At 38.6% G+C, this 25606-nt stretch overlaps 1 protein-coding gene across 1 annotated transcript in view; it reads left to right on the forward strand.

The window, feature by feature from the left end:
* LOC139321395 (protein argonaute-3) overlaps positions 1–25140 on the forward strand; it is a 39386-nt gene extending 14246 nt beyond the window's left edge. Inside the window, exons 3-18 of the mRNA XM_070950079.1 lie at positions 1598–1806; positions 4565–4701; positions 6365–6499; positions 9330–9417; positions 9933–10080; positions 11045–11164; positions 11369–11491; positions 11666–11799; positions 16891–17075; positions 18260–18419; positions 19391–19481; positions 20748–20942; positions 22133–22267; positions 22880–22981; positions 23759–23958; positions 25032–25140. Coding sequence (XP_070806180.1) covers positions 1598–1806; positions 4565–4701; positions 6365–6499; positions 9330–9417; positions 9933–10080; positions 11045–11164; positions 11369–11491; positions 11666–11799; positions 16891–17075; positions 18260–18419; positions 19391–19481; positions 20748–20942; positions 22133–22267; positions 22880–22981; positions 23759–23958; positions 25032–25140 — 2271 coding nt within the window. The remainder of the gene's footprint in view (positions 1–1597; positions 1807–4564; positions 4702–6364; positions 6500–9329; positions 9418–9932; positions 10081–11044; positions 11165–11368; positions 11492–11665; positions 11800–16890; positions 17076–18259; positions 18420–19390; positions 19482–20747; positions 20943–22132; positions 22268–22879; positions 22982–23758; positions 23959–25031) is intronic.
* Positions 25141–25606: the final 466 nt, after the last annotated feature.

The raw sequence follows: 25606 nt of genomic DNA on the forward strand, positions 1-25606 counted from the left end.
AGGCATCTCAGTATAGAACAGTCAAAAGGGCAGAGATGGAGGGGATAGGCGTGTGGGGGAGTTAAGCATAGGCCATTTACAGAAGGCAGGATAATTCAAGGAAGCATTGAGGAGTCATTGCCTAAAGCCCCAACATCCAAATCAGAGGTGGGTTTCAGCAGGTTCTGACCAGTTCTGGAGAACCGGTAGCGGAAATTTTGAGTAGTTCGGAGAACCGGTAAATACCACCTCTGACTGGCCCCGCCCCCATCTATTGTCTACCTCCCAAGTCCCAGCTGATTTTGCAGTAACCTTCCCCTGGATTGGGGAGGGAATGGAGATTTTACAGTATCCTTCCCCTGGAGTGGGGAGGGAATGGAGGTTTTACAGTATCCTTCCCTTGCCACGCCCACCAAGCCATGCCACGCCCACCAAGCTACACCCACAGAATCGGTAGTAAAAAAATTTGAAACCACCACTGATCCAAATGTCTGCATTTTTGCTCCAAATTAATTATTTTAATCAGCAAATAGGAACAATATGGATGGACTCTCTTACTCTACAGTATCTCTTGGACCATCCTTCTGCATGCTGATCTCCCTTTAAAAGCACAGAATATGAAATTATGAAATGCTGATGCATATTTCATGTAGTATTTTGTGTGACTGCTTTTGTCTGCTGATGTGGCAAACCTGATCCTGACAATGTTTTTCAGATGTTCTAACTTCAAAATGGTTTATACTCTTATGTAATCTTAAGTAATCTTTTAAAACAGCTTTCTCAGGCTACAGTGCGAAATTTGAAGAAAACCACCATGGGGCATAGTTTATTTAGTAGATTTTTGAAGCTGCCCAGCTCAGTGTGATTCTAGGTAGTGTATAATAACAAAGGGAATTAACCCCCCTAAAATTGCTCCAGAGAATAGGAGCAGCTGTTGAAAAGGCTTTAAATTTCTATTTAGTACCTGTAGCAATAGGTTCCCACTGAGAACAGTTCTAAATCTGTACTATGAATGGTTTGATATTTATTTATTTATTTAGAAAATTTGTATAGCTGCGCATATCACAAACCTGACACTGGATGGTGTGCAATAAAACAGTTAAAAATATAAATTAATTAAACATTAATAAACATAAATTAAACTGCTCTGGATATCACAATTCTACCTTACTTAAACCTATACAATCTTTTCAACATTTGCCATAGTAAATAAGGCTACCTTTTTGTAAGGATAAATTCAATAAGTTCAATGATGTGCGAATAGAGATATATTTGATTTTTTTTTTTCAAATATATTGAGTTTACAGTTTAAAAGGGGGGAATGCTTGGTTACAATAGGATCCCAGATTCCTAAGTTCAACATAATGTTTTAAATATTTCCTTTCCATATTTGAATTTAACTTGCTGCAGTTTTCTAGTCTTCAATATAGTTGTCTGGAATTTCTTCCCTCAATAGCCATAGATTTAGAAGCTAGGGAATTAAAACTACCTTAAGTCACGTAATTGAAATTGATTAGCAAAGAAATGAAATTAAAATTTGTATGCAAATCTCCTGACTTTTCACACTGAGCTTGAAAACTTTTTTTACTTCCTCTTCCATGGCTTTTTCTCCCAATAGGTTGATTTGGATGTAACATTGCCAGGAGAAGGTGGCAAAGATCGTCCCTTCAAGGTGTCCATAAAATTTGTTTCCCGAGTAAGCTGGCACCTATTGCATGAAGTTCTGACTGGACGAACCTTACCTGAGCCTCTGGAATTGGACAAGCCAATCAGCACTAACCCTGTTCATGCTGTTGATGTGGTGCTACGACATTTACCCTCCATGAAGTAGGTTTCCTAATGTGCTCTGTGCCATTTATTTCCAGAGTTAATTTTTTGTGGAATTTTGCTTTTAGATTTGCATGCAAAGGTTTGGGAGATGAGGAAAACATGTATTTTGCATTAGCGAGATCACTGAAAGTTTCTCAGTTCTGTTGAGCAGATTAGTTCTGGTAGAAATGAATAGGAAAATTCTTGAATCATTGGAAAGGTTTTCCACAAGGATGTCATTAAGTGAAGATCAAAGGCAATGGGAGACTTGTGAATTTGACAAGTGACAGATAATAAAACAAAGTGACAGACACTGAAGCAGGAGAAATGCCAGCTGTGGTGTTTGTCTTGTATATTAGGGCCGTATCTTGGAATTATAAAATCTGTGTTTTTAAAGCAATTTTATATGAAGATATACTTTTCAGGAAGCGATTGTTTATAATGGGAACTGGTTGTTGAAAGTTGAAAATTTGAAAATAAATCTATTTTACACACTTACCTGTTTAACTTCAGTTCAGTGCCTTCAAGATTAAATGTTCTATAAACCTGGTTTTCAGGACCCCAACATTCCCTTCCCCCAAAAGGAGACAGCCCCTTGTAGGTGGGGAATTTTGAGGTAAACTCCAGATTGAGTGGTATTGGGGAAGGTGAGGTATGAAATACTCTTTTTTTTAAAAAAAAATAAATATGTGATGAATTCATTAGATAATTCAAGCAAACTATTTTCTCTTAGAATGTTCTCTTTCTCAGTTTTGGGGAAAAAAGATAATAAATAACAGGTAATAAGTCCTTTGTGTAGACTGAAGGTGCTAAATCCAGTTATTTTTCGTTCCTGTTTTTTTTCTGATTCATTCTATTTGTATTAGATTAGATTAGATTTCAGCTGTTATAATTTCCAGTACAACCATAGAGCATCAAGCTGAGGACAGCTCTATTAGAAGATCTTGTCTAAAAGTGTGTTTTCTATTTGCAAAGTCAAAGTGAGATCCTACAATTAGCAACCCCTTTTAAGTTAAGTGAGGATTTTGAAACGCTGTCTTTTGCTTTGCAGGTACAGGTAGTTCTCAATTTAAGATTACAATTGGAAATGGAACTTCTGTCATGAGTCATTGCAGTCATAAAGCAAGTCAATATGATTAGTCCCAATTTTATGACCATTTTCACCATAGTCATTAAATGAATCACAGAGTCTTTAAATTAATCTGGCTTCCCCCATTGACATTGCTTGTTGGAAGCTAGTGTCTGGTGCAAAGAATCAGAACCATTCATAAGGTTGCAACATAGATGATTGATTGACACCTATATACAAGAACCTAGTCAACTAATGATCAGCACTAAATTGGTGCTCAATAAGGGTCAATGGAATTCAAGAGAGACTGGATTTGGATCTCTTGTGGCAATACTAGCACTCTAAACATGATGATGTGTTTAACTCCCCCCTACCCTTCCCACCCCAAAATCTGCCTGCTCTTCTACAGCCAGCTAGGAAGGTCACAAGTGGCACTCGTGTGTTCCTGGGATGCTGTAACTGTTGTCAATGCAAGCCAGTTGCAAAGCACCAAGTTCATAATCGCATGACCGTGGGGATGGTCGTAAGTGCAAGCAGGTGCAAGAATTGGTCATAAGAGATATTTTTCAACACCTTTGTATCTTTGAATGGTTGGTAAATGAGTGGTCATAAGTGAAGGACTGCAGGTAGCCCTCAACTTGAAAAAAAGAAGGTAAAGGTTTCCCCTGTCCAGTTGTGTCTGATTCTAGGAGGCGGTGCTCATCTCCATTTGCTAGCTGAGAGAGCCAGTGTCCAAAAATGCATCTGTGGTTATGTGGCCAGCATGACTATATGCCGAGGCGCACAAAATGCTGTTACCTTCCCACCAAAGTGGTATCTATTCATCTACTTGCATTTGCATACTTTCAAACTGCTAGGTTGGCAGGAGCTGGGGCAGAAATGCGAGCTCACCCTGTCACATGATACTTGGCTCTCAAACTGCCAACTTTTGGGTTGACAAGCCCAGTATTTTAACTGCTAGGTCACCATGCCCCTAACTAACCATTTGTTTAATCATGGTTAGAACTTACAGTGGTCTTGGAACAAGTGACCTATGATTCGTCCTAGAAGTTACCATTGTTGCACGACCCCTGCGATCATGTAGCAAAAAAACCCTAGTAAAAACAAGCATGACTCACTTAACAATTGCATTGCTTGGTGATGAACATTCTGATCCCAATTGTGGTCATAACTCGAGAATTACCTGTATTGTCTTTATTTTTTTTATTATTGTTTTATTATTATGAGCCACCAGCAGGGTGGATTTGATTTAAATCGAGTTGATTTAAATCACAATTTAAAACATGATTTAAATCACTAGTAAAAAGGCTTGATTTAAATCAACTCGATTTAAATCATAATTTTTAAAGAGCAATTGTCATCTCTGCTACTCCTTTGACCCCACTGTTGACTCACCGATAGTCCCAGTGTTGTAGAATATGCAGACTCATGCTACATAACTAAGCTCCATTTCATGCTGAATAAACTAAATTATTTATGTATCTTAAATAGAAAACTATCTTACAATCGATTTTTACCCCAAAAGTTTTTTATTAAAATAAATTCGGTAAAAATCAAAAAAATCCGATTTAAATAAAAAAAATCTGATTTTTTTTATTATTTTTAAAAAAATCATTGATTGTTATCCACCCTGGCCACCAGGCATTCATGTAGATTATGGTGACATGTGAAATAGATCAATAAACACTTGGTTCCTTCTCTACATAGGTATACACCTGTAGGCCGTTCCTTTTTTTCTGCTCCTGAAGGCTATGATCATCCGTTGGGAGGTGGCAGGGAAGTCTGGTTTGGATTTCATCAGTCTGTTCGGCCAGCAATGTGGAAAATGATGCTGAATATAGATGGTAACCCCCAGTTCTGTTTTGAGAAATGGCAGGGGGGATTTATAAAAGATTGACATGTATACACATACACAATTCGTTTTGGTGTTTTGTAAGGAAAAGTCCTTTTCTCTTTTACAAATCTCAGTTTCCTTTTATAAATTCCCCACGTTGACTTGGGGGATTCTGGGATTGAAGCCTGCAAATCTTCAAGTTGCCAAGCTTGAGAAATATGGAATTAGGGAAACAAAATAAATACTATTTTGTTGTAGTAAGAATAACAGGTGTGCCTTTGTCAGAGGAAATTGTAACTGGAGGTAGATAAGAATTTATGTTGCAATTCTGAAACATATTTTCATGTTTGAACCTCAAATTTCCTTAATTTCTCTCTCTCTGAATTAACCCATGGAAGAATAAACTGCATCTATACTTCAATAATGTAAATTTTTATTTGTATTTCCCATATTAAGCAAAAGGATTTGCTGAGATTCCAGATTAAATTAATTGTATTTATTTAGAAATTTTGTGAAAACAAAACCCATTTAAATCAGTTGAAGAATATTTTAAAGCATAAAACTATTTCAGCCAGCCTGAAATACAGATACAGATAGTCCTCGACTTATGACTGGTTTCTTTGCAACAAGTTATGATGGAATCCCAAAAAAACTATTTATGATCCAGTTTCAAAGTTACGATGACATATATGCTTGCAGCCACATGATTGCAATTTGGGCGTTTGGCAGTTGACTTGCCATTACACTTATTTGCAGCGTCCCAGTTATGTGAATGCAATTTTTGATGGCTTTTTTTGCTGTTTTCTGGCCTTTACTTTCGGTTTCTGGCAAAAACTGCCCATTGAATAAAATGGATTCATAAAATGAATCATTTAATCATTTAATGATCACCGCAAAAATTGTCATAAAATTGGGTCAGGTCATGTGACTTGCTTAACAACCACAGTGGCTTATGACCATAATTCCGGGCTCAATTGCAGTTCTAAGTCGAGGACTATTAAAATGCTTTGGTCCAAAAACTGGAGCTGGAAAGAATTCAGTGTGTACACGCAAATACTTTATGTGGACTGTTAATAAGAGAATGAGGAATCTGCTTAGTACCGGAAAAAGTCAATATTTATTCATGACATAATTGAAGTGTGGGGTTTGCCACTTTAGATACAAGACAAGTTTCCTACTTAGTGATTATGTCAGTGAAGGGAACTGTTTAAGTGGCATATGAATCTTGTTTATAATCATTCTCTCGCAGACAAATATATTCAAAATTCCCAGTGTTACAGATTTGCCCTATCTGATGTCATGTTTTCAACTGCCTCTTGTCTCGATACCAGCCTCTGAATTCTGAATAAATCAGAGGAGAAACAAAGAACTCCTGGGCATTGGAGGAGGAGAGCAGTGTTAGTTTGTCAGGAGGCGTCTGATAGCACCTTTTCTGACGAACAGATTTTATTAAAAGGCAGGAGCTTTTGTGAACTGCAACTCATGAAATCTTAAAGCTTTTAAATAAAATACGTTAATCAGAAAAGGTGTTTATTACCAGACTGATTCTAAAGAATCCATTCTGCGATGAAATGTGAGACTCTCCAGTTGATGAGATCCTTTATCTTAGGTAGTGATTGTGTGACAGCTTTGAAGACCATTTATTTCCTTAAATTTTCTTTTTTCCACCCTAGTTTCTGCCACTGCCTTCTACAAAGCACAACCTGTAATTCAGTTCATGTGTGAAGTTCTTGATATACACAACATTGATGAACAGCCACGACCTTTGACTGATTCTCATCGTGTAAAATTCACCAAAGAGATAAAGGGTGAGTTTAAAAAAAAATGTAGCATTTAATCCACACAGTGCTAATCTTACTGCTTTAGGATGTGCTTGCTTAGATCTCAGACATCTACATTCATCAAAAACGTACAATGGTACATTACCTTTGGTGCCACATAGTGACTTATTACCGTGGCATCTGTGTGATGGGCAATGGATTTGTATTCTTGATAATGTAATAAACAATGAAAGGATTTTTTTTCCAGATGTCTGGACTGTAGAGATTTCAGTTTGCATTGCCAGAAAGGCTCCATTGCCAGAATTGTGTGCTGCGTCTTTATCTCTTGCCTTCTAGCCACACTGTGCATCATCTTTGATTGACTTTTACTACTGTATTCTTTCAGCTGCCATAGTGCAGCTTCCTGACAAAACAAGGTTGGTTATATGCCAGCCAATCAATCGCCTTACAAATGCACCAGGTGTAAGACATAGGGAGCATTGGATTAGTATGTTCAAATAGTACTGTTTGAGATATTTCTACTTGTAAACTGACAGCAAACGGCACTCTTTACTAGCCCTGATGATGTTACCTAGTTAGGGTAATGAAATGCCTGCAAGAAAACAAGCAAGCTCAGAGAACACCAAAGACACCCCCCCCCCATTTGTATTTCGACTTCAGTCAGTATCAAAATATTGGTTCTTGTGTGCTATACAGGTAGTCCTCGACTTACAACTGATTGCTTAACAGTTCCGAAACTCCAGTGCTACCATCCCCACCCCCACCCGGGTTATGTGACTGTATTTTGGACATTTGGCAACTGGCCCACATTTATGGCTGTTTGCAGCATCCCATGGTCACATGACCACAATTTAGAACGTTTTTGCCAGAAACTAACATTTGCTTCTGGTTTTTTGCAAACCCCGGCCTATAGTGAACAATGGGTTTGTTGAACAACTGCCAGGTTCGCTTAACAACCATCACAAAAAAAAAAAGTTTTAAAATCAAATTGGTCATGTGATAACCGGCTTTACGACCATCATGACTTACAACTGTAAATGCCAGGTTTAGTTACGGTCATAACTTGAGGATTACCTGCCATGGTTAAAATATTGGTCTATAGACTGGGATCCAGATTCAGATCTAATATCAGCCACGGAAGCACATTGGATGGCTTTGGCTAAGTTATTCTCCTCAAGCCAACCAACTTTATTGGACATTGTTATTTGAAAAATTGGGGGTGGGAGAAATATCATGTATGCAATCTTGAGCTCCTGGAGAAAAGGCAAGAACTACCAATAAATAAATAATAAAAAAAATATTGCCATATTTGAATTGGAAGAAAGACACCCCTTGTGAGGATAGGTTTTGTGTGTACCTGAAGCTACTTTGCCTATTTTAAATCAAAGGATGCATATGCATATTTTAAATTAGCAGTACTGCAAAGAAGGTAAAGGGAGACATGTTCTTCAGACAAAGCATGTTTGCTGATTAGCCTCCATTTCAGTTCTAATGATCGGTGTCGCGCAGTGGCATTCAGAGTAGAAGCTGTGGTTCCTTTATGGCAAGTATCAGCAGTGTTTTTCCTGGGCAGTGAGCCATGGTGTGATCTTGCACAAAGAGGGATGAAAGAAAGAAGTAAAAGGCCCCCAAATGTTGCAGAAAAATCTTACGGTTTTGATAGTGCACCTCCTTTCCAAGGTCTTGCATGTTCTTACTTGAAATCTTGCAAAAGTGTAGCCTTTTTAAAGATATGTGTCCACTTGGCTGGTGTGGATGCTGTCTGGGCCAATTCTGCTCTATGAGAAGAGGAAACACAAATACGTATTCTTTGATTTGGATCACATTTGCTGTTTCATTTCCTTTTAGCATTCACAGGCTATGGCTTCCTTCCACGCTGGGAATGGACAGATTTTGAGAAGGAAATCCTTGTTCTTCGCAATGTTCACTCATTTTTACCAAAAATTATATGAATGTTCACAAAATAGGGAAAAAGACACATCACTCAATGAAACATGGTTATCTCCCAAAAGTTTTATTCCTTGCACAAAGGAGATAACAGGATGCCTGTGTTTGCCTTGATTTTTTTGGATTTTTAGAGCTTTATTTTCCCAGATATGGCGAGCAGGAAGCATCAACAAGGAAAAATGCCTTCAGGTGCTGTCTGTGTTCTTTGTGGTGGGAGAAAGAAAATGCCATTTGCTGACATCCAAATCAACTTGTCTTCATAGCCCACAGGGTTTTCCTACATATCAGAGCCTTTAGTTGGGCCACCTTTTGGAAAAATTCAAGCTAACACATTAACATTCATGAAATTGGTTTTTGGATTTGGCATGCTTAGAAAAGATACATTTAAGTTGCTATTGATCAGGCTAACTGTTCCCCCTTTTTTAGAAACCCAGGGGCCCTTGAAAATTGGGCCATTGAAATTTAGAAACCACCAAATAGTGGCACAGTTTTCATTTATAATTTAAGAGGAATAACAGTAGTGTGTTAAATTCTTTGGATCAACACGTCAGTCATCACCGCAGTAACATAGCAATCCCATAAAATTAAGAGAAAAGAGGAAGAATCATTTCATTTTGGTGACATCAGTGCTTGAGGCTGAAAAAAATATGCAAAAGGAAAATTGTAAAAAAGCAAACAAAGCACCAGTGTAAAATATCGCCTCATCCTGTTTTGTGGAAATCCTTAGGGACCACAAATCTGTGGGATTATATTAGGAATGTCCAACCATTCTTATTTCTTTCTTCCAGCAGTATATGTAGAAATTATAGCAAATCTTATGGAAGGGATGAATAAGTTCTGCTACAAAACATCCTGTGTCTGTACAAGCATTCTCTGATGTCAGTATTTTCTTTTCTCTTTTTTTATCCAGGTCTGAAAGTTGAAGTGACTCATTGTGGAACGATGAGGCGGAAATACCGTGTCTGTAATGTTACACGGAGACCTGCTAGTCATCAGACGTAAGCACATGGCTAAACTACACAGTTAACATAATGTGGCTACAAGATAATATACAGGTTGTTCTTGATTTACAACTCCAACTGGGACCAGAAATTTGATTGCTAAACTATGCAGTTGTTAAGCAAATGCTCGTGACTAGCCCCAGTTTTGCAACCATTTTTACCATGGTCATTAAGTGAATCCCAGTGGGCATTAAGCAAATCACATTGTTGTTAATTGATTTTGTTTTTCAGAAGCTGGCTGGGAAGGTCACATCGTGATCACATGATTGCAAGATGCTGCAACTGTTGTAAATGTTAGCCAGTTGTGATCATGTGACTCCAGTGGGGGGATGCTACAGTCTTAACTTTGAGAATGGGTCGTAAATCACTTTTTCCAAGATTGTTGTAACTTCAAACCATCATTAAATGTACGGTTGTAATTCAAGGACTACCTGTGTATAGTATGGGAGGAAGAAGATCCATAGATTCACAGACTTGTGTAAATTAACTGTTCTTTCAATTCCACTTTCCAGGTTTCCATTGCAGTTAGAAAACGGTCAGACTGTGGAGAGAACAGTAGCACAGTATTTTAGAGAAAAGTACAACCTACAGCTGAAATACCCTCATCTTCCTTGCCTACAAGTGGGACAGGAGCAGAAACACACCTATCTGCCTCTTGAAGTAATGTATTTAATATCACAATCTCTGAAACATTTGAAGACCCCAAAATCTTTCATTTGCAGATTTGAAAAAGTTAATTATTTTTCAACAATGCATACATTCTGTATATGTGAGCTTTCCTCTGAACTAAAGATAACCATGAGTCTAGAGCACTCTTTGCTCATGAAACTTTATGTTCTAATGTATTTATTACATTTGTAGGGAGTCACTACCCTGTTTCCCCTAAAATAAGACATCCCCTGATAATAAGCCCAATCGGGCTTTTGAGCACATGAGCTAAAATAAGCCTCCCCCGAATATAAGCCCTCCCCAAAAATATTTAAACGCAGAGCTGGAAATCAGGTAAGATGGCAAGAGGAGCCCCATCTTGCTCCACGCACCCAAAATAATAAGACCTCCCTGAAAATAAGGCCAAGCGCTTATTTCGGGGTTCAAAAAAATATAAATCAGGGTCTTATTTTTGGGGAAACACGGTAATCTTTGGGCCCAGTGTCAAGCTGAATAACACTGGCTGTAGAAGTTTTCAGGTTTTTTTTTTAAAAAAAGTATAATAGTATCTCACCACTTAAAGACCTGAAAGACCAAACTAGGGATTAATCATCTTGGGGGAAATCTATATGGTTGCTAAGGATTGATCCAGGCCTGATGGCACTTAATCAATTAAGCAATACTATCCAGCCAATTCATAAAAGTATTATTGATGCATGTGGAACATGCTTCTCAAACCTGGGTAACCTTCGGTTTCCAGACTTCTCAGCCAAGGTCTTCATATCCCCTGGGAAATTCTGGCAGTTAAACATACATCTGCACAGAGGGCCATTTGGACAGCATTATCATAGCAAGTTATTTTGGAGGAAGTGGAGTTTCACCTGTTATATAAAAAACACTGCATGCTGCTCACAATTGTACAGCTCTATCGTTCGTTCTTTGGTTATCATAAGATTAACATATAATATTTTTGCAGGTATGTAACATCGTGGCAGGCCAGCGATGTATTAAGAAGCTTACAGACAATCAAACATCAACAATGATAAAAGCAACAGCCAGATCTGCACCTGACAGACAAGAAGAAATCAGCAGACTGGTTAGTTTGCCTCTGAATTAGAAAAATAGATAAACCCAGCTGGAGGGGTCATTGAGGATCTGGTGTGCTTGTCCCTGTTTGGGTCCTCATATCCCAAATGTCTCCTATCTTTTTTAATCATATCAGTTTATTATTGTGCAAGTATTGAAGTCAGCTACTGTAGAGTTATTATCATGTTGTCCCCTCTTTATCCTCTTTTCTCAGGTGCGAAGTGCAAATTACGATGCTGACCCATTTGTTCAGGAATTCCAGTTTAAAGTGCGTGATGAGATGGCTCATGTGACGGGGCGTGTGCTCCCAGCTCCCATGTTGCAGTATGGAGGGCGGGTAAGAAACTCTTCTCTGGATTTATTCTCATAGAATTGGATTTGTAGCTTTGGTCTCTCTTGGTTAGTGATTTCATTTCCCTAGTCCCCGTCTAAGTTTATGCATCTATGATATGACATCTAGTGCTCATTGTGTAAACTGCAAGCATATTGATATTTCTGTTTATTTATTTAGAATCGAACAGTGGCAACACCAAGCCATGGTGTATGGGATATGCGGGGGAAGCAGTTTCACACAGGTGTGGAAATCAAGATGTGGGCTATTGCTTGCTTTGCAACACAGAGGCAATGTCGCGAAGAAATACTAAAGTAAGCCTATTGTTCAAGATATGAGTTGCTTCCCTTTGGCTTTAAATTGATGTATTTTGATAATAGAATAGAATTCAATTCAATTCAATTCTTTATTGGCCAAGTGTGATTGGACACACAAGGAATTTGTCTTCAGTGCATAAGCTCTCAGTGTACATAAGGAATACATTCATCAAGAATCATAAGATAACAACACTTAGCGATAGTCATAGGATACTAAATAAGCAATCAAATCATATCATGGCTATATTATCGATTCTCTGCTTTTGGGTTTATACTGGATCTCTGAAAATATTTTGCTGCTCAAAAATATATGATTGATTATGTGCCATCAAGTTATCTTCGATTCCTGGTGGCCGCATAAATAGGTTTTCTCCCTGATGATCTTCCCTAACCTGGTCTTTCAGCTCTTCCAATGGTGCACCTGTTGTTGCTGTAACTGGGTCTATCCACCTTGTTGCTGCTCATCCTTTTCTGTTTCCTTCCACTTTTCCCAGAGTCTTTTCCAGTTCAGAGTAAGAAAATTTGACCCTAGTCAGAGTTCAAGTAAGAACTCTGGATTGATTTGTCTTCTTGGCTGACCATGATATACTCAGGAATCTTTTCCAAGATTAACTAAAGTTCAAAAGAGTTGATGGTATTTCTATCCTCCTCCTTCAGTTTTCTTTGGTATTGTCAACTGCTAGCCTGTGGCATATTTCTCGATTTCTTTGTTCCTATACTGTGGATGGTTGCTCCTAAATGGCAGAAGCTGTCAATCACTTCAGTGTTTTTATTCTCAATTCTGTGGCTGATCATTGTGCCTGTGGTCATTAGTTTGGTCTTTATATTTAATTTTACTCCTGTTTCTTTCATTGTGCTCCTTGACTTATATGATCACATCTTGCAGAACTTTTGGCTACCAGAGTAGTCACATCAATGTAGTGCAGGATATTGGTGTTTCTTTATCCAGTTTTTAAACCACGCTCAACTTCTGCCTATCCAGCTTCCCTTAATATATATTCAGCACATATATATTATATGACTCAGTGGCTAAGACGCTGAGCTTGTCAATCAAAAGGTCGGCAGTTCAGCGGTTTGAATCCCTAGTGCCACGTAATGGGGTGAGCTCCCGTTACTTGTCCCAGCTTCTGCCAACCTAGCAGTTCGAAAGCATGTAAAAAATGCAACTAGAGAAATAGGAACCACCTTTGGTGGAAAGGTAACAGCGTCTGTGCGCCTTTGGCATTTAGTCATGCCAGCCACATGACCATGGAGACATCTTCGGACAGCGCTGGCTCTTCAGCTTTGAAACGGAGATGAGCACCGCCCCCTAGAGTTGGGAACGACTAGCACATATGTGCGAGGGGAACCTTTACCTTTTAAATACAGCCCTGCGCCTCACTCCTTTGCCTGGAGCTAGTCTGTTTTGCCAAGCGCAATCTATACTGTGGCTTTTCCCAAAGGTGCTTTTTCAAGGGGCAACTGGATTTTCTGGTTTTTCATTGAAGACGTTTCGCTTCTCATCCAAGAAGCTTCTTCAGCTCTTCAGAGGAAGTCCAGTTGCCTCTTGAAAAAGCACTTTTTGACAACCATGACCTGGATGAATCTCCATAGGCATATACTGTGGATTCTTGATCTATATATAGCTTTTGCATAAGGACAATGTGAGATTCTGGGACTCCCATTTTTCTAAGCATGTTCCACTGCTTGATATGATTAATAAAATTAAAGGCTTTTCTATAATCAATGAAGCACATCCTGACTTCTTTTTGTTACTTTCTCAATTATTCACTACACATCAGAAATGTCTCGTGTTCTTTGGCTTTTTCTAAAACATCTTGAACATCTGATGTTACTTTTGTGTGTGTGTGTGTGTGTGTGTGTGTGTGTGTGTGTAGGCCTCTAATCGGCATTGGATGATCCCAAGCATTATTTTGCCAGCCTGTGAAATGAAGGAAATTGTACAATAGTTTGCACAATCAATTAAGTCTCTCTATTTTGGTATTGGAATGTAAATTGGCCACTTTTAGTTTCCAAATTTATCAGCATATCTTGATTAGAAGCTTTTAGTATTGGAGGTACTTATAAATAGGAAATGTCTTCTATCTTATCTTGAATATTGACATGTCTACTGTTCATAATTTCAGTGTATTCCTTCTAACTCCTTCAGCATACCCATTTAAGGTCTGGAATTTCCTTTTGATTTCACAGACATTTTGGAAGTCTTTCCTTGTTTTTCCATGCCTGTTTCCATTTTCAGTGTTTTTACAGATGTTGTAATATTGCTTCTCATCTTTTTTAACAGCTCTAAAATTTTTCCCCTGAATTTTTAATCTTTCTGGCTTGACTTCTCTTCTCAGCAATTTCTGCAGTTTGTTCTGACATTCTGTTTGCTGTTTCTGACATTCTGTTTCTCCATCTTTGGCAATCGCTTTTTGCATTCATCCATAACAATTTCCTTCAGTTCATTCCTCAGTTTATCTGCTTCTCTGTCAATGAGACTTGAGAATCCAAAGTGTCCTCCTTGAAAACAGTGGGTATATGCTCAAAATCCCAATGAGTAAGCTAGTTGATTTTCTTCTTCTTTAGCTTAATTTGGAACTTGCATATGAACCGTTCATGATCTATTCCACAATCAGCACCTGGCCATGTCTTTGATCCTATAATTGATCTCCTCCACCTCTTTTTGGCAATAATATAGTCAATTTGATTTCTGTGTTCGCCATCTGGAGAAGTCCATGTATGCAGACATCATTTTGGTTATTTTGAAAATAGTGTAAGCTATGAAGTATTCATGGGAGTTGAGGGAATTGATGTCATTCCCCTGCTTCATTTCTGTTTCCTAAACCATATAATCCATCTGCATTTTCCTTCTTAATACTTTCAACTCTTTCATTCCAGTCTCTAATAAAAAAACCGTAACGATATATAATTATAATGTTATAATTAATATTCTTGTTATTCAGAATTACATTGGTGGTTAATACTACCCTGTGATTATCATCTTTGCCTTTAAAACTTGCTGAAATGCATTCTCATTAATACAGATACTGTTTGACTTACGACCACAATTAAGCCCAAATTTCATGTTGCTAAGTGAGATGGTTAAGTGTATAGTATAGTATAGTTTATTGAATAGCCCGAAGGCCTTTTCAAACAAAACAGAAAAGAAAAAGGGAAAAAGATAAAACAGTTACAAAAATAGCAATCTAAAAATATATGATAGATGACATTAAAATTTTACAATATCAAATTTCAATAGCTAAGTTGCCAAGACTAGATAACCCAAATTGGATAGCTCCTCTCTAACTGAGCTCATCTTCCTTACAATCGATAATTTTTTTTTTGATATAACTGGCTCATATTGCCGTCATTCTTTTAAGGTATCGAGTGATCGCTCTTACCAGGGGAGGAGAGTCGGCCCTCAACAGAAATGCTAATTTTTGGCTTATATTCCAGTGGGGAAATTTATTTATAATTGGGGACAGATATTGTTTTCTTACTTCTTGATAGAGACTACATTCGAATATTATATGCGCCGTGTCCTCCACGACGTTTACCCCACATATGCATATTCTTTTGTCATACGGGATTTTCCGATAACGGCCGAATCTAACGTTGGTATCTAGAAGTTCGAATCTAAACTTAACAAATAACTCTCTCTCCACTGATGGCATTTCTAAATGTAAATATTTTTCCAGAGTGAAAGTTGTTTTAACTGCTGTCAGCAGTTTAAGGGAATGATTAGTTGAAAGGGTTGCCATGTCCATTTGCCCATGTATATCTTTAATCCGTTGTTTAACTTGGTTCAGTGTGTCACACAACGGAAACCCTACGCCATATCGGTTCAATATTTCTGACAGCCGGGTTAGCCAGGAATACCTTTGAGGATTTGAAATCTGCTGTTCCTCTAGACATATTTTAGGGAGTCTTCTGGCATCCATCTGGGTCATTTTTAGCCAGTAGGCTACCGCCCTAGTGATTATATAGGTGTACAGTGAGAAATGTCCCAATTCAGCTCTGACGGCTGCAGCGGAATTGTTTACCCCAAGCATCCTCCTTAGCAAATTATTTTGAGTTCTCTCTAATATGGGGGCCTCTGTAAGACCCCAAATTTCAGCACCATAGAGCATGATCGGAACAAGTTTAGCCTGAAAGACTTTACGAAGAGGTAAAATGGAGGTTGGTTGGATTCGTTTACTTAATTTGGATACAAGGCTTGCTCCTGCTCTGACCTCTTGATGAAGGTATTGATGGTGCGGAGTCCAACCTCCTGCACTGGAAAAAACAATTCCAAGATAAGTATATTGGGTAACTTGCTCAATTTTTGTGTCATTAATCTGCCAATTGTGCTTTTTATTCTTATTGCCAAAGACTAAAACTTTTGATTTAGCTACATTTATAGTCAAGTGGTTTGCAGTACAGTAACGTGTGAGCTTGTCAAGAAGTCTCCTCATTCCTATTTGGGTTCTAGAAAACAACACTAAGTCATCGGCATACATTAATACGTTAATAAATCTAGAGCCTATTTGGGGGCTGTGCGTCAGAAGATCATCCAGCTGCGCTGGGATATCATTTATATAAAGGTTAAAAAGAGTAGGGCCCAGCAGGCAGCCCTGCCAGATGGTTAAGTGAGTTTTGCCCCATTTTACAACCCTTCTTGCCATAGTTATTAAGTGAATCACTGCAGATGTTAAATTAGTAACACAGTTGTTTAAGTGAATCTGGCTTCCCCATTGACTTTGCTTGTCATAATGTCGCAGACCTCAGGATGCTGCAACTGTCATAGATATGAGTCAGTTTCCAAGCAAGCCCCTGAATTTTGATCATGTAGCAGTGGGGATGCTGCAATGATTGTAAGTATGAAAAATGGTCATCAGTCACTTTTTCAGTGCTGTTGTAACTTTGAACAGTCACTAAATGAACAGTTGTAAGTCGAGGATTACCTGTATTAATGATAATAGCTTTCAGCTCTGGTTGTCCCTCTCTGTACACTAGCTAAGTGAGCCATTAACTCTCACTTTTAGAGCAAAGGGGAACAAACATGAATGAGCTCTGTGTGTGTGGATGCTAGCATTCTCCTTTCATCCGGTTTTTATTTGTTGCCAGGGGTTTCACAGACCAGCTGCGCAAAATTTCTAAGGATGCAGGGATGCCAATCCAGGGCCAGCCTTGCTTCTGTAAATACGCCCAAGGTGCTGACAGTGTGGAGCCCATGTTCCGACACCTTAAAAACACATATTCAGGACTCCAGCTCATCATTGTCATCTTGCCGGGAAAGACACCGGTGTATGGTAAATAAATATCCAAACGCTTTGTGTGAGCTCCACTTGTTTTGAATTGCCTTGAAAAGACTTGAGAAGAAAAGTAAATAATCTTAGAATAGTAGGTTCTGTATGAAGCTAGGGTTATGAGGGCACGGCAAATCAGGACAACAATGGAAATGCAAGCTTTTCATGTTTCTTGTTACATTATGGGAACTGAAAAGAGGAGGTCAGTGAAATATACCTCTTGATGGGAAGAAGGCCCTCTGTGGGAAAGACTTTGCATCATATGGGAGAAAGTAAAGCTTTCTAATATGTTTTGTTCTTTGCATCATCCATTTCTCCTCTCATCATATAGATTGTAAAACTTTTTCAGATACTAACTGGCAACATTTCTTTCATGTTTTCAGAGAATATTGTGTGGCTAGATGATAAAAGCAAGGAAAAAACAACAGGAATAAATATTTGAAAGTAATCTGTGTTTTCAGGGCTTTGTTTGTATGAAGGGCTTCTTCTGAAGACTTCTGTCTTTGAGAGCTTTGAATGTTTTTATAAGGGCTAGAGGGGGACCTGGTTGGGATTTTTCTTCTGCTATTGATCTCCCTCATTGAACTAAGGCTCCTAGTTTTGTTCCATCTTACTCAGGGGTGGGTTCTACTTACCTTTACTACCGGTTTGCAACGGAGCTGCGTGCACGCTCTTCTGTGCATGTGCAAAAGCATTCTGATGACGTCGGGGTTGGTGGCCGGAGCCTCCTGCCGGTTTTATTTCCAGTTCTATAGAACCGGTGCGAACCGGGGGCAACCCACCACTGATCTTACTGCTCAAAACCTCTATGAAAGATTAGTCCTGGCAAAATGCACGGCAGTAAAGGCAGAACCTGGTGACTGGGGAATTCTGGGAGTTGAAGTTCATTGGTTTTAAAATTGCCAAGGTTGGACACCCCTGATTTAGACGGAGGTGCATCTCGACCTGCTCTCCCCTAGATATGTTTATTCATTCATTTATTTAAATTCCCATGATTGAAAGGAAGATAATGTAAACTATGATCCAGCCCATCTGGAGGGCATGAATTGGGAAAGGCTAATGCTGACTGATAAGGAAAAACTCGGCATGGTTTTCAGAAAGCAGATAACAGTACTGCAATGTTAGATTTTAGAACCGTTCCTTAGAATTTTGAAGATTCTTCATATTAACGCTTGTTTTTTTTTTAGCGGAAGTGAAACGTGTGGGGGACACACTTCTGGGGATGGCTACACAGTGTGTTCAAGTCAAGAATGTCATAAAAACGTCTCCTCAGACCCTCTCAAACTTGTGCCTAAAGATTAATGTAAAATTGGGAGGAATCAACAACATCCTTGTACCTCATCAACGGTAAGAATCCTTCCTTAATGTTTCATAGAATTGGGCATAGGAGTGCATGCATCAAAACTGAGAAACTCTGTGGAATTGCCATGTTTTGATGTGGCAATTGTTTACATACAAATCTTTATGTATGAAATAAACACGGCCGCGATACTTGGTTACTTTAATAGTTAAAATCATGTTGGTTACTTTGAAGTGTCTTTTGGTGATCAAATAGGAATTTTTAGAATGATACAGATAGTCCTTAATTTATGTCCGTAACAGAGCTTGTCCATTAACGGTTGTGATGGTTGTAGAATGGTTGTAAAACGGGTCACTCAATTTTTTGACCATTTTTGAGGTGGTTGTTAAGTGAATATAGTGATCTTAAAGCAAGCATAGTGATCGTAAAGCGAGCCCATTGTTCATTATGGGGTGTTTTAGCCGAAAACTGGAAGTAAATGCTGCTTTTCAGGCAAAAGCATCATAAAACACAGTTGGATGCTGCAAATGGCCTTAAATGCAGACCAGTTGCTGAGTGCTTGATGTCACATGACCATGAGGTGGGCAACGGCCATCGAAACTTCAGAACCAGGTCGTAAATACCATGGAGGGTCCATTATAACTTCGAACGATTTCTAAGAAATTCTTCGTAAATAGAAAACTATCTGTATGCTGCTATAAATTCTGATTGCAGATCTAAGAAGACACACATTCAGGCAAGGAGTGAATACTCTACATCGGTGTTTATTTTAGCACAAGGGACATTCTCTATAATGACAGATTTTGTTTCACATGTAAATTTAGTAGGGTTTTTTTTTTCCAAAGGAACTAAATTCTGTAAGATGCAGGAGTTAGCCATGAGATTTGTTACATTCCTGGCTACACACCAGAAGCATCTGCCTTTCTTTCCTTCCAGATGTGAGGTGCATGTAACCCAGGGCTTGCTGACCCTGAGTTAGATATTAATATTGCGGTTGATTTGTCCCTTTTTTTAAAAGACCTTCTGTGTTCCAACAACCAGTGATCTTCTTGGGAGCCGATGTTACTCACCCACCTGCTGGGGATGGAAAGAAGCCTTCCATTGCTGCTGTAAGCTACGTTGTATTTATAGGTCTCCCTCCCTCCCTCTTCCTTCCCCCTCCCCAAATAATTTGAATGAGAAAACCGAGGAACTTGGATTGAGACAGAATGAATTTGTTTTGATTGCTTTAATCCAGTTCTTTGTGTCTCATGGGTTTATCAGCCATTCTTTCTGCTTAATTTTTCATTGTGTGCAGATTAAAACCGTTTCTGGTAAAGGTGAATGATTTTTGAGGGTTACTTGTAGTTTCTGCACACCTGGGTTCTGTGAATCATTGTATTTGTATTTAATTTTGTTGTCCATTTACCTTATTAAGGGAGAGAAGGCATTTGTTATGTGGTGATGAAGCATGTGGTATATATATATATATCAAAAATAATTCTGATGGATAAATATTTAGATAAATAAAAATATTCCACTTGGAAAATAAATCATATAAGATGCTAGACTAAGACTGGAAAATCCCAGATTCAAGCTCATTTTTGAGCCTTAAATGTCACTCATTGACTTAAGCCAGTCCCTGTGTCTTAATTCTATGTCTCTCACTGGGACATTGTTGGAAGGATAAACTTGTGAGTGAGTATATATAACTTGTGGGGAGACATATTGGAACACTATCTCAGGGGTTGCCACAAAGAAGAGGGAGTCAAACTATTCTTCAAAGCACCTGAGGGCAGGACAAGAAGCAATGGGTGGAAACTAACCAAGGAGAGAAGCAACTTAGAACTAAGGAGAAATTTCCTGACAGTTAGAACAATTAATCAGTGGAACAACTTGCCTCCAGAAGTTGTGAATGCCCCAACACTGGAAATTTTAAAGAAGATGTTGGATAACCATTTGTCTGAAGTGGTGTAGGGTTTCCTGCCTAGGCAGGGGGTTGGACTAGAAGACTTCCAAGGTCCCTTCCAACTCTGTTATTCTATTCTATTCTATTCTATTCTATTCTATTCTATTCTATTCTATTCTATTCTATTCTATTCTATTCTATTCTATTCTATTCTACTCTACTCTACTCTACTCTACTCTACTCTACTCTACTCTACTCTACTCTACTCTATTTGCTAATTATAAAAGAAAACATAAATTCAAAATCTAACAAAACATTCTTAAAAAATCAATTTAAGTGACAAGTGTAAGCAACAGCCATATAAAATATTATTTACTTACTTATTAGCTGAGCAGCCACAGAACAGTTAGTATAAAAAAAGGACATTTGAAACATGGCCTCTATGGAATCCTCATTCATTTTCATGTATCCCTTTTTTTGCTGTTAGGTTGTAGGTAGTATGGATGCTCATCCAAGCAGGTACTGTGCCACAGTGAGAGTCCAGAAACCCCGCCAGGAGATCATCCAAGATTTGGCCTCCATGGTTAGAGAACTTCTCATCCAATTCTACAAATCAACACGGTTCAAACCCACACGAATCATCTTCTATCGTGACGGAGTTTCAGAAGGACAGTTTCGACAGGTCTTCATATTCGTTTATATCACACTTATGTCCTACATAGTTAGCAGGGTATTTCAAACCAGCTAACAATAAAATTCAAACATTAGTTCAGTGGCAGAGTGCCAAAGAACTTAAGTCTTGCATTCATAACAAGAAGAGAAAAGAAAATCATAATGAGTCTTTAAACACTATCAAGACCTCTACTGTTGATGGTCAGATACCAGAATAAGAATATCAGCATCACTGCCACAAAAAGGTCCTTAAAATCTGTCAATAAGAGCATTGCTTGAATGATTTCTATGTAATCCACTATGAACCTTGTTGAATAGGGCTGGTCCTTCCATTAATCATTGATCACTTTCCATGCCTCCAGCTTAGGAACTTCCTTTTGAAAATCTTTACTATTTGCTTTGCTATAAATGTTTGGATTGAGTCCAAGAAGACCCAGGTTCAAGTCCCACTTGAGCATGAATCTCGCTGGGTGACTTCAGATCTGTCCCTATCCTTTAACCCAATTTACTGTATTTTTTGGAGTATAAGACGCTCCGGCGTATAAGACGCACTTTAGTTTTTGGGGAGGAAAATAAGAAAAAAAAAGTGTGCTTTCTGGATGTGATTGCTGTTGCAAACTCTGAGTTCTTGCAGCAAATAGCAAACATCCAGATCAGCTTCAGCACATTATTGAGGCTGATTCAGCATAAGCAGCTGATTGGTGGGTGGAATACCCCCAATCAGCTGTTCCAGGCTACAGGGATTGACACAGATTATCGCCGCCTCCGTGCCTTGCGTTTTTGGCTACATTTGGTGTATAAGACGCACCCAAATTTTCACCCTCTTTTAAGGGGTGGGGTAAAGTGATTTTTATACGCAGAAAAATACAGTACATCACATGTATGAAGTGGCGACCATGTATGCGTTTCACTCTTGGGGGCTAAACGTGTAAAAAGGATAATATGCAGAAAAGTTTTTAAAGTTCCAGTTATAACACTGTTCTCTGCTAGCTTAGTGTTTTTCAAGCTTGGCAACTTTCAGATAAGTGTTGAAGTCCACCCATCTTAAAGTTGCCAAGCTTGAATAATAGTGCCATAGAAATTCGTTGAGGCTGAAAAATGATAAATATTGTGTGTTTGTTTGTCAGAACAGAAATCTGATTTACGTTCCCATGCTTATCGCTGTTCGAGTGAGCCAAGCCTTTTATTCCTCCTCTGTAGGTGTTGTATTATGAGCTGCTGGCAATTAGAGAGGCTTGTATCAGCTTGGAAAAAGACTATCAGCCTGGCATAACATACATTGTGGTCCAGAAGAGGCATCATACGAGGCTGTTTTGTGCTGATAGGACAGAAAGGGTAAGACTTGTCCCATTTCCAAGCAGGTTTTTTTTTTCCAAACAAGAATTGTAATGGTCATTCTTAGTACAGATACAGAGTGGTTGAGTCTTTGCAGCATTTCATACTGGCTGCCATTCTTGCAGCAGATCTATAAAGTAGATAATTGCTGTTACCATATATCCGGGGGTGGGGTGGAGGGGAATCCAAGACTCTGTAATAATGACAGGAGTAAGATTTCTGGCAGAGGCTTCCTGATTAGGCTCTGTTAAAAGGTTTTAGACCCTCATCTTCAAGTTACCTTTCCACAATCTGTATTGGAAATGCAGGCCCCCAAATTGCCAACTAATATTGGCTAATGGGTGGCTCAGGTAACACTGGATGCAGCTGAAGTTCTTTGGTTTGTATGATTAATTTATAAATAGCCTTGAGTTAGCTTAAAGTTTAATCAAGTGATCATTTTTTTAAAACAAAATTTGTATAAAAATTGATAATTGCTACATGGAAGGTATAATCCTTCTAAAGAGATTATGAGCAATGTAGACATTAGAATCACAGAATTGAAAAATATACAGTTTTTTTTTAAAAAACACACATATTATTAATTTAATATTTAATTTACTTATGTTCTAGGTTGGAAGAAGTGGAAACATCCCTGCTGGAACAACAGTAGATACGGATATCACACATCCTTATGAATTTGATTTTTACCTCTGTAGCCATGCAGGAATACAGGTAAAAAATGAAGCATTCAGTTCCTGGACCAATGCTTCCAGTCATGCCTATCCAAATTTGGCGTCACTGAGTGGATGAGAATAAAATCGTACTTGTCCAGTTTTTGATTGAGAAAACTTAAATCAGCAAAGACTGACCTAAAGCAAAATTACTAATTTATCATTCAGTTATTTCTGAAAATACATACTCATTGGTTAGAATAAGCATTAAAACCTTGATTTGCTATAAAGCATAAGCTTTCTCCTATCTAGGGTGATGATCTCTAATGGAATCTATTCTCTAATAACCTTAAGAAAAAAAGATATAGTTACTTCAACATAACACGTGGACAACACTGGCTCCTTTTGACTAAGAAGTGGAGATGAACACCAGCCCTAGAGTCAGAAATGAATGGGCAGGGGAAACTTTTCCCTTTAGATAGTTATTGAGTCTTCTTTTAAGTCCAATTTATGAGAAGAGATCCAGACTGTATCAGGGCAGCTAAAATATATCATGAGAGCCCTTTCCTAGATGGCTCGGAATCATTTATAATTGCCATGCCTGTCCTAATAAATTTAAAAAAACAGTTGCACTTTTGGAATGTTACACAATAGTGTATCTCAGCCACAACCGTGACAACTTTAAGATGTCTGGACGTCAACTCTGCTGGCTCGAGGATTTTGTGAGTTGAAGTCCATTCATCTTAAAGTTGCTGAGATTGAGAAAGTTACAGAAATATGATGTCAAAAATTAATGAGTTGAACTACCGGAACTACTGTCATGTTTTCTTTTTCTTAGGGTACCAGCCGCCCCTCACACTATCATGTCTTGTGGGATGACAATTGTTTTACTGCAGATGAACTTCAGCTGCTAACTTACCAGCTCTGCCACACCTATGTGCGCTGCACACGATCTGTGTCTATACCTGCACCAGCTTATTATGCTCACCTGGTAGCATTCAGAGCAAGATACCACCTTGTGGACAAAGAACATGACAGGTGAGAATGAATGCTTGTGTTGCTCCCTCAGCTAACTGACTACCTAAAAGCCAAAGGTTGGTTCTGTTTTCCAGAATTTTCTGAGCAACATTGGCTTTTTAAAACAATTTCTTGGAATAGAAGTAGCTCAGCTTCTTTGCACATTCTTTTAGCTGGGTTCTTTGGGCTTCGGGAAATCAGTACTGAAATAGAGATTATGTTTTCCATATATCAATGTTTCACAACCTTGGCAACTTTAAGATGGGTGGACTTCAACTTCCAGAATTCCCCATCCAGCATGGGGCATTCCACAGTGTGCATGTGTAGGATCCCTCACAGTCTTTCATCTATTATACCATTTTTTCCTGACAAGAAGTGTAGATTAAAGGAGACTGGGATGGACAACAAAGCAGACTCTTTCAGGTTCCATCTAACTCCTTTGAAAGGCCTGTTCTCGTCTCCCTTGAACTATTTTAGTGCTGCCCCAGCCTTGAAGTCAGGTATATTTAAAGTGGGGCATTTCAAAATTAGAACGCTTTTGTAAAGTTTGCACATTATAAGCTCATGTAAATTCATAACAATTGGCTTTAAGCTTCAGATCCTTCAAACATGAGACACTTTGCACAGATCTGCAACATACATAAACATACATTGTGTATGTATGTGACTGTAAGGAGGAAGGAAAGCACATTGCTCATTCAGACCACCATGTTACACTTCATATCAACAGTATTCCCACGATATCTGCAAAGAACCACCTTAGATACAGGTTTCGATAAACATTAGATATAACCCAAGGAATTATTTAGAACTCTGGTTCTAGGGATTTATTTTGCATCTGTTAACCTACACAACAATGATTCTAATATTAAAATGCCACCTTTGACAACCTGGGGGAAGTTAAAAGGGATATTGGATAAAAACGTTACTTTTGCTGGCTACTGGATCTAAACTCTGTTTGACATAATACTAGAGATCTTTGACTTCAGAGCTTGTTCATTGAGAAACCCAAGAAGAAAAGAGAGCAGAACTGGTGCCTTGCAGTTCCTCAAGAATTTGTTCATCCTCTCTTCCCTTTTTCCCTCTTCCTACAGTGCCGAAGGAAGCCATGTTTCTGGACAGAGCAACGGAAGAGATCCCCAAGCCCTCGCTAAGGCTGTACAGATTCACCAAGACACCTTACGCACCATGTACTTTGCTTAGCTATATATAAAATAGAGATAGATAGATATATATTAAAAAAAATGAGATGGAACCTGTTCACGAAAGAAAGAACTGCAGAATTAAGTCACATACAGTGTATGTTTCCAGAGCAATCGGTGAATGGGGGAGGGAGCAGCTCTGCCTTGCTGAAGCTGATTTCTGTTTTTGTGGGGACGGGGAGCAGGCCTTATCCTTGTCCTGATGCAAGGAAGATTGTTTACTTCACCAAGAACACGCCACTTATTATGCAATATGAAACCAGCCAACTGCTTTCGGAGCAGCTTCCTATGGGAAGTGCTGCTGTCATCATCTTTTCCTTTGTGCGTTTGGGTCTCTGTGTTTCTTTTTCGGGGTTGGGGGGAAGGGAGGGAGGGAGGAGGAGGAGTCTAAATCCTTTTTATGCCTTTACCTCAAGTTGCTCAGCAGCACAACTCTTTCTGCAAAAAAATTTAAAAAACCCACAACA

The sequence above is a fragment of the Pituophis catenifer genome, unplaced genomic scaffold (assembly GCF_029215685.1).
Source record: "Pituophis catenifer annectens isolate HBS135680 unplaced genomic scaffold, rPitCat1.0.hap2 SCAF_9, whole genome shotgun sequence".
Classification (NCBI taxonomy): domain Eukaryota; kingdom Metazoa; phylum Chordata; class Lepidosauria; order Squamata; family Colubridae; genus Pituophis; species Pituophis catenifer.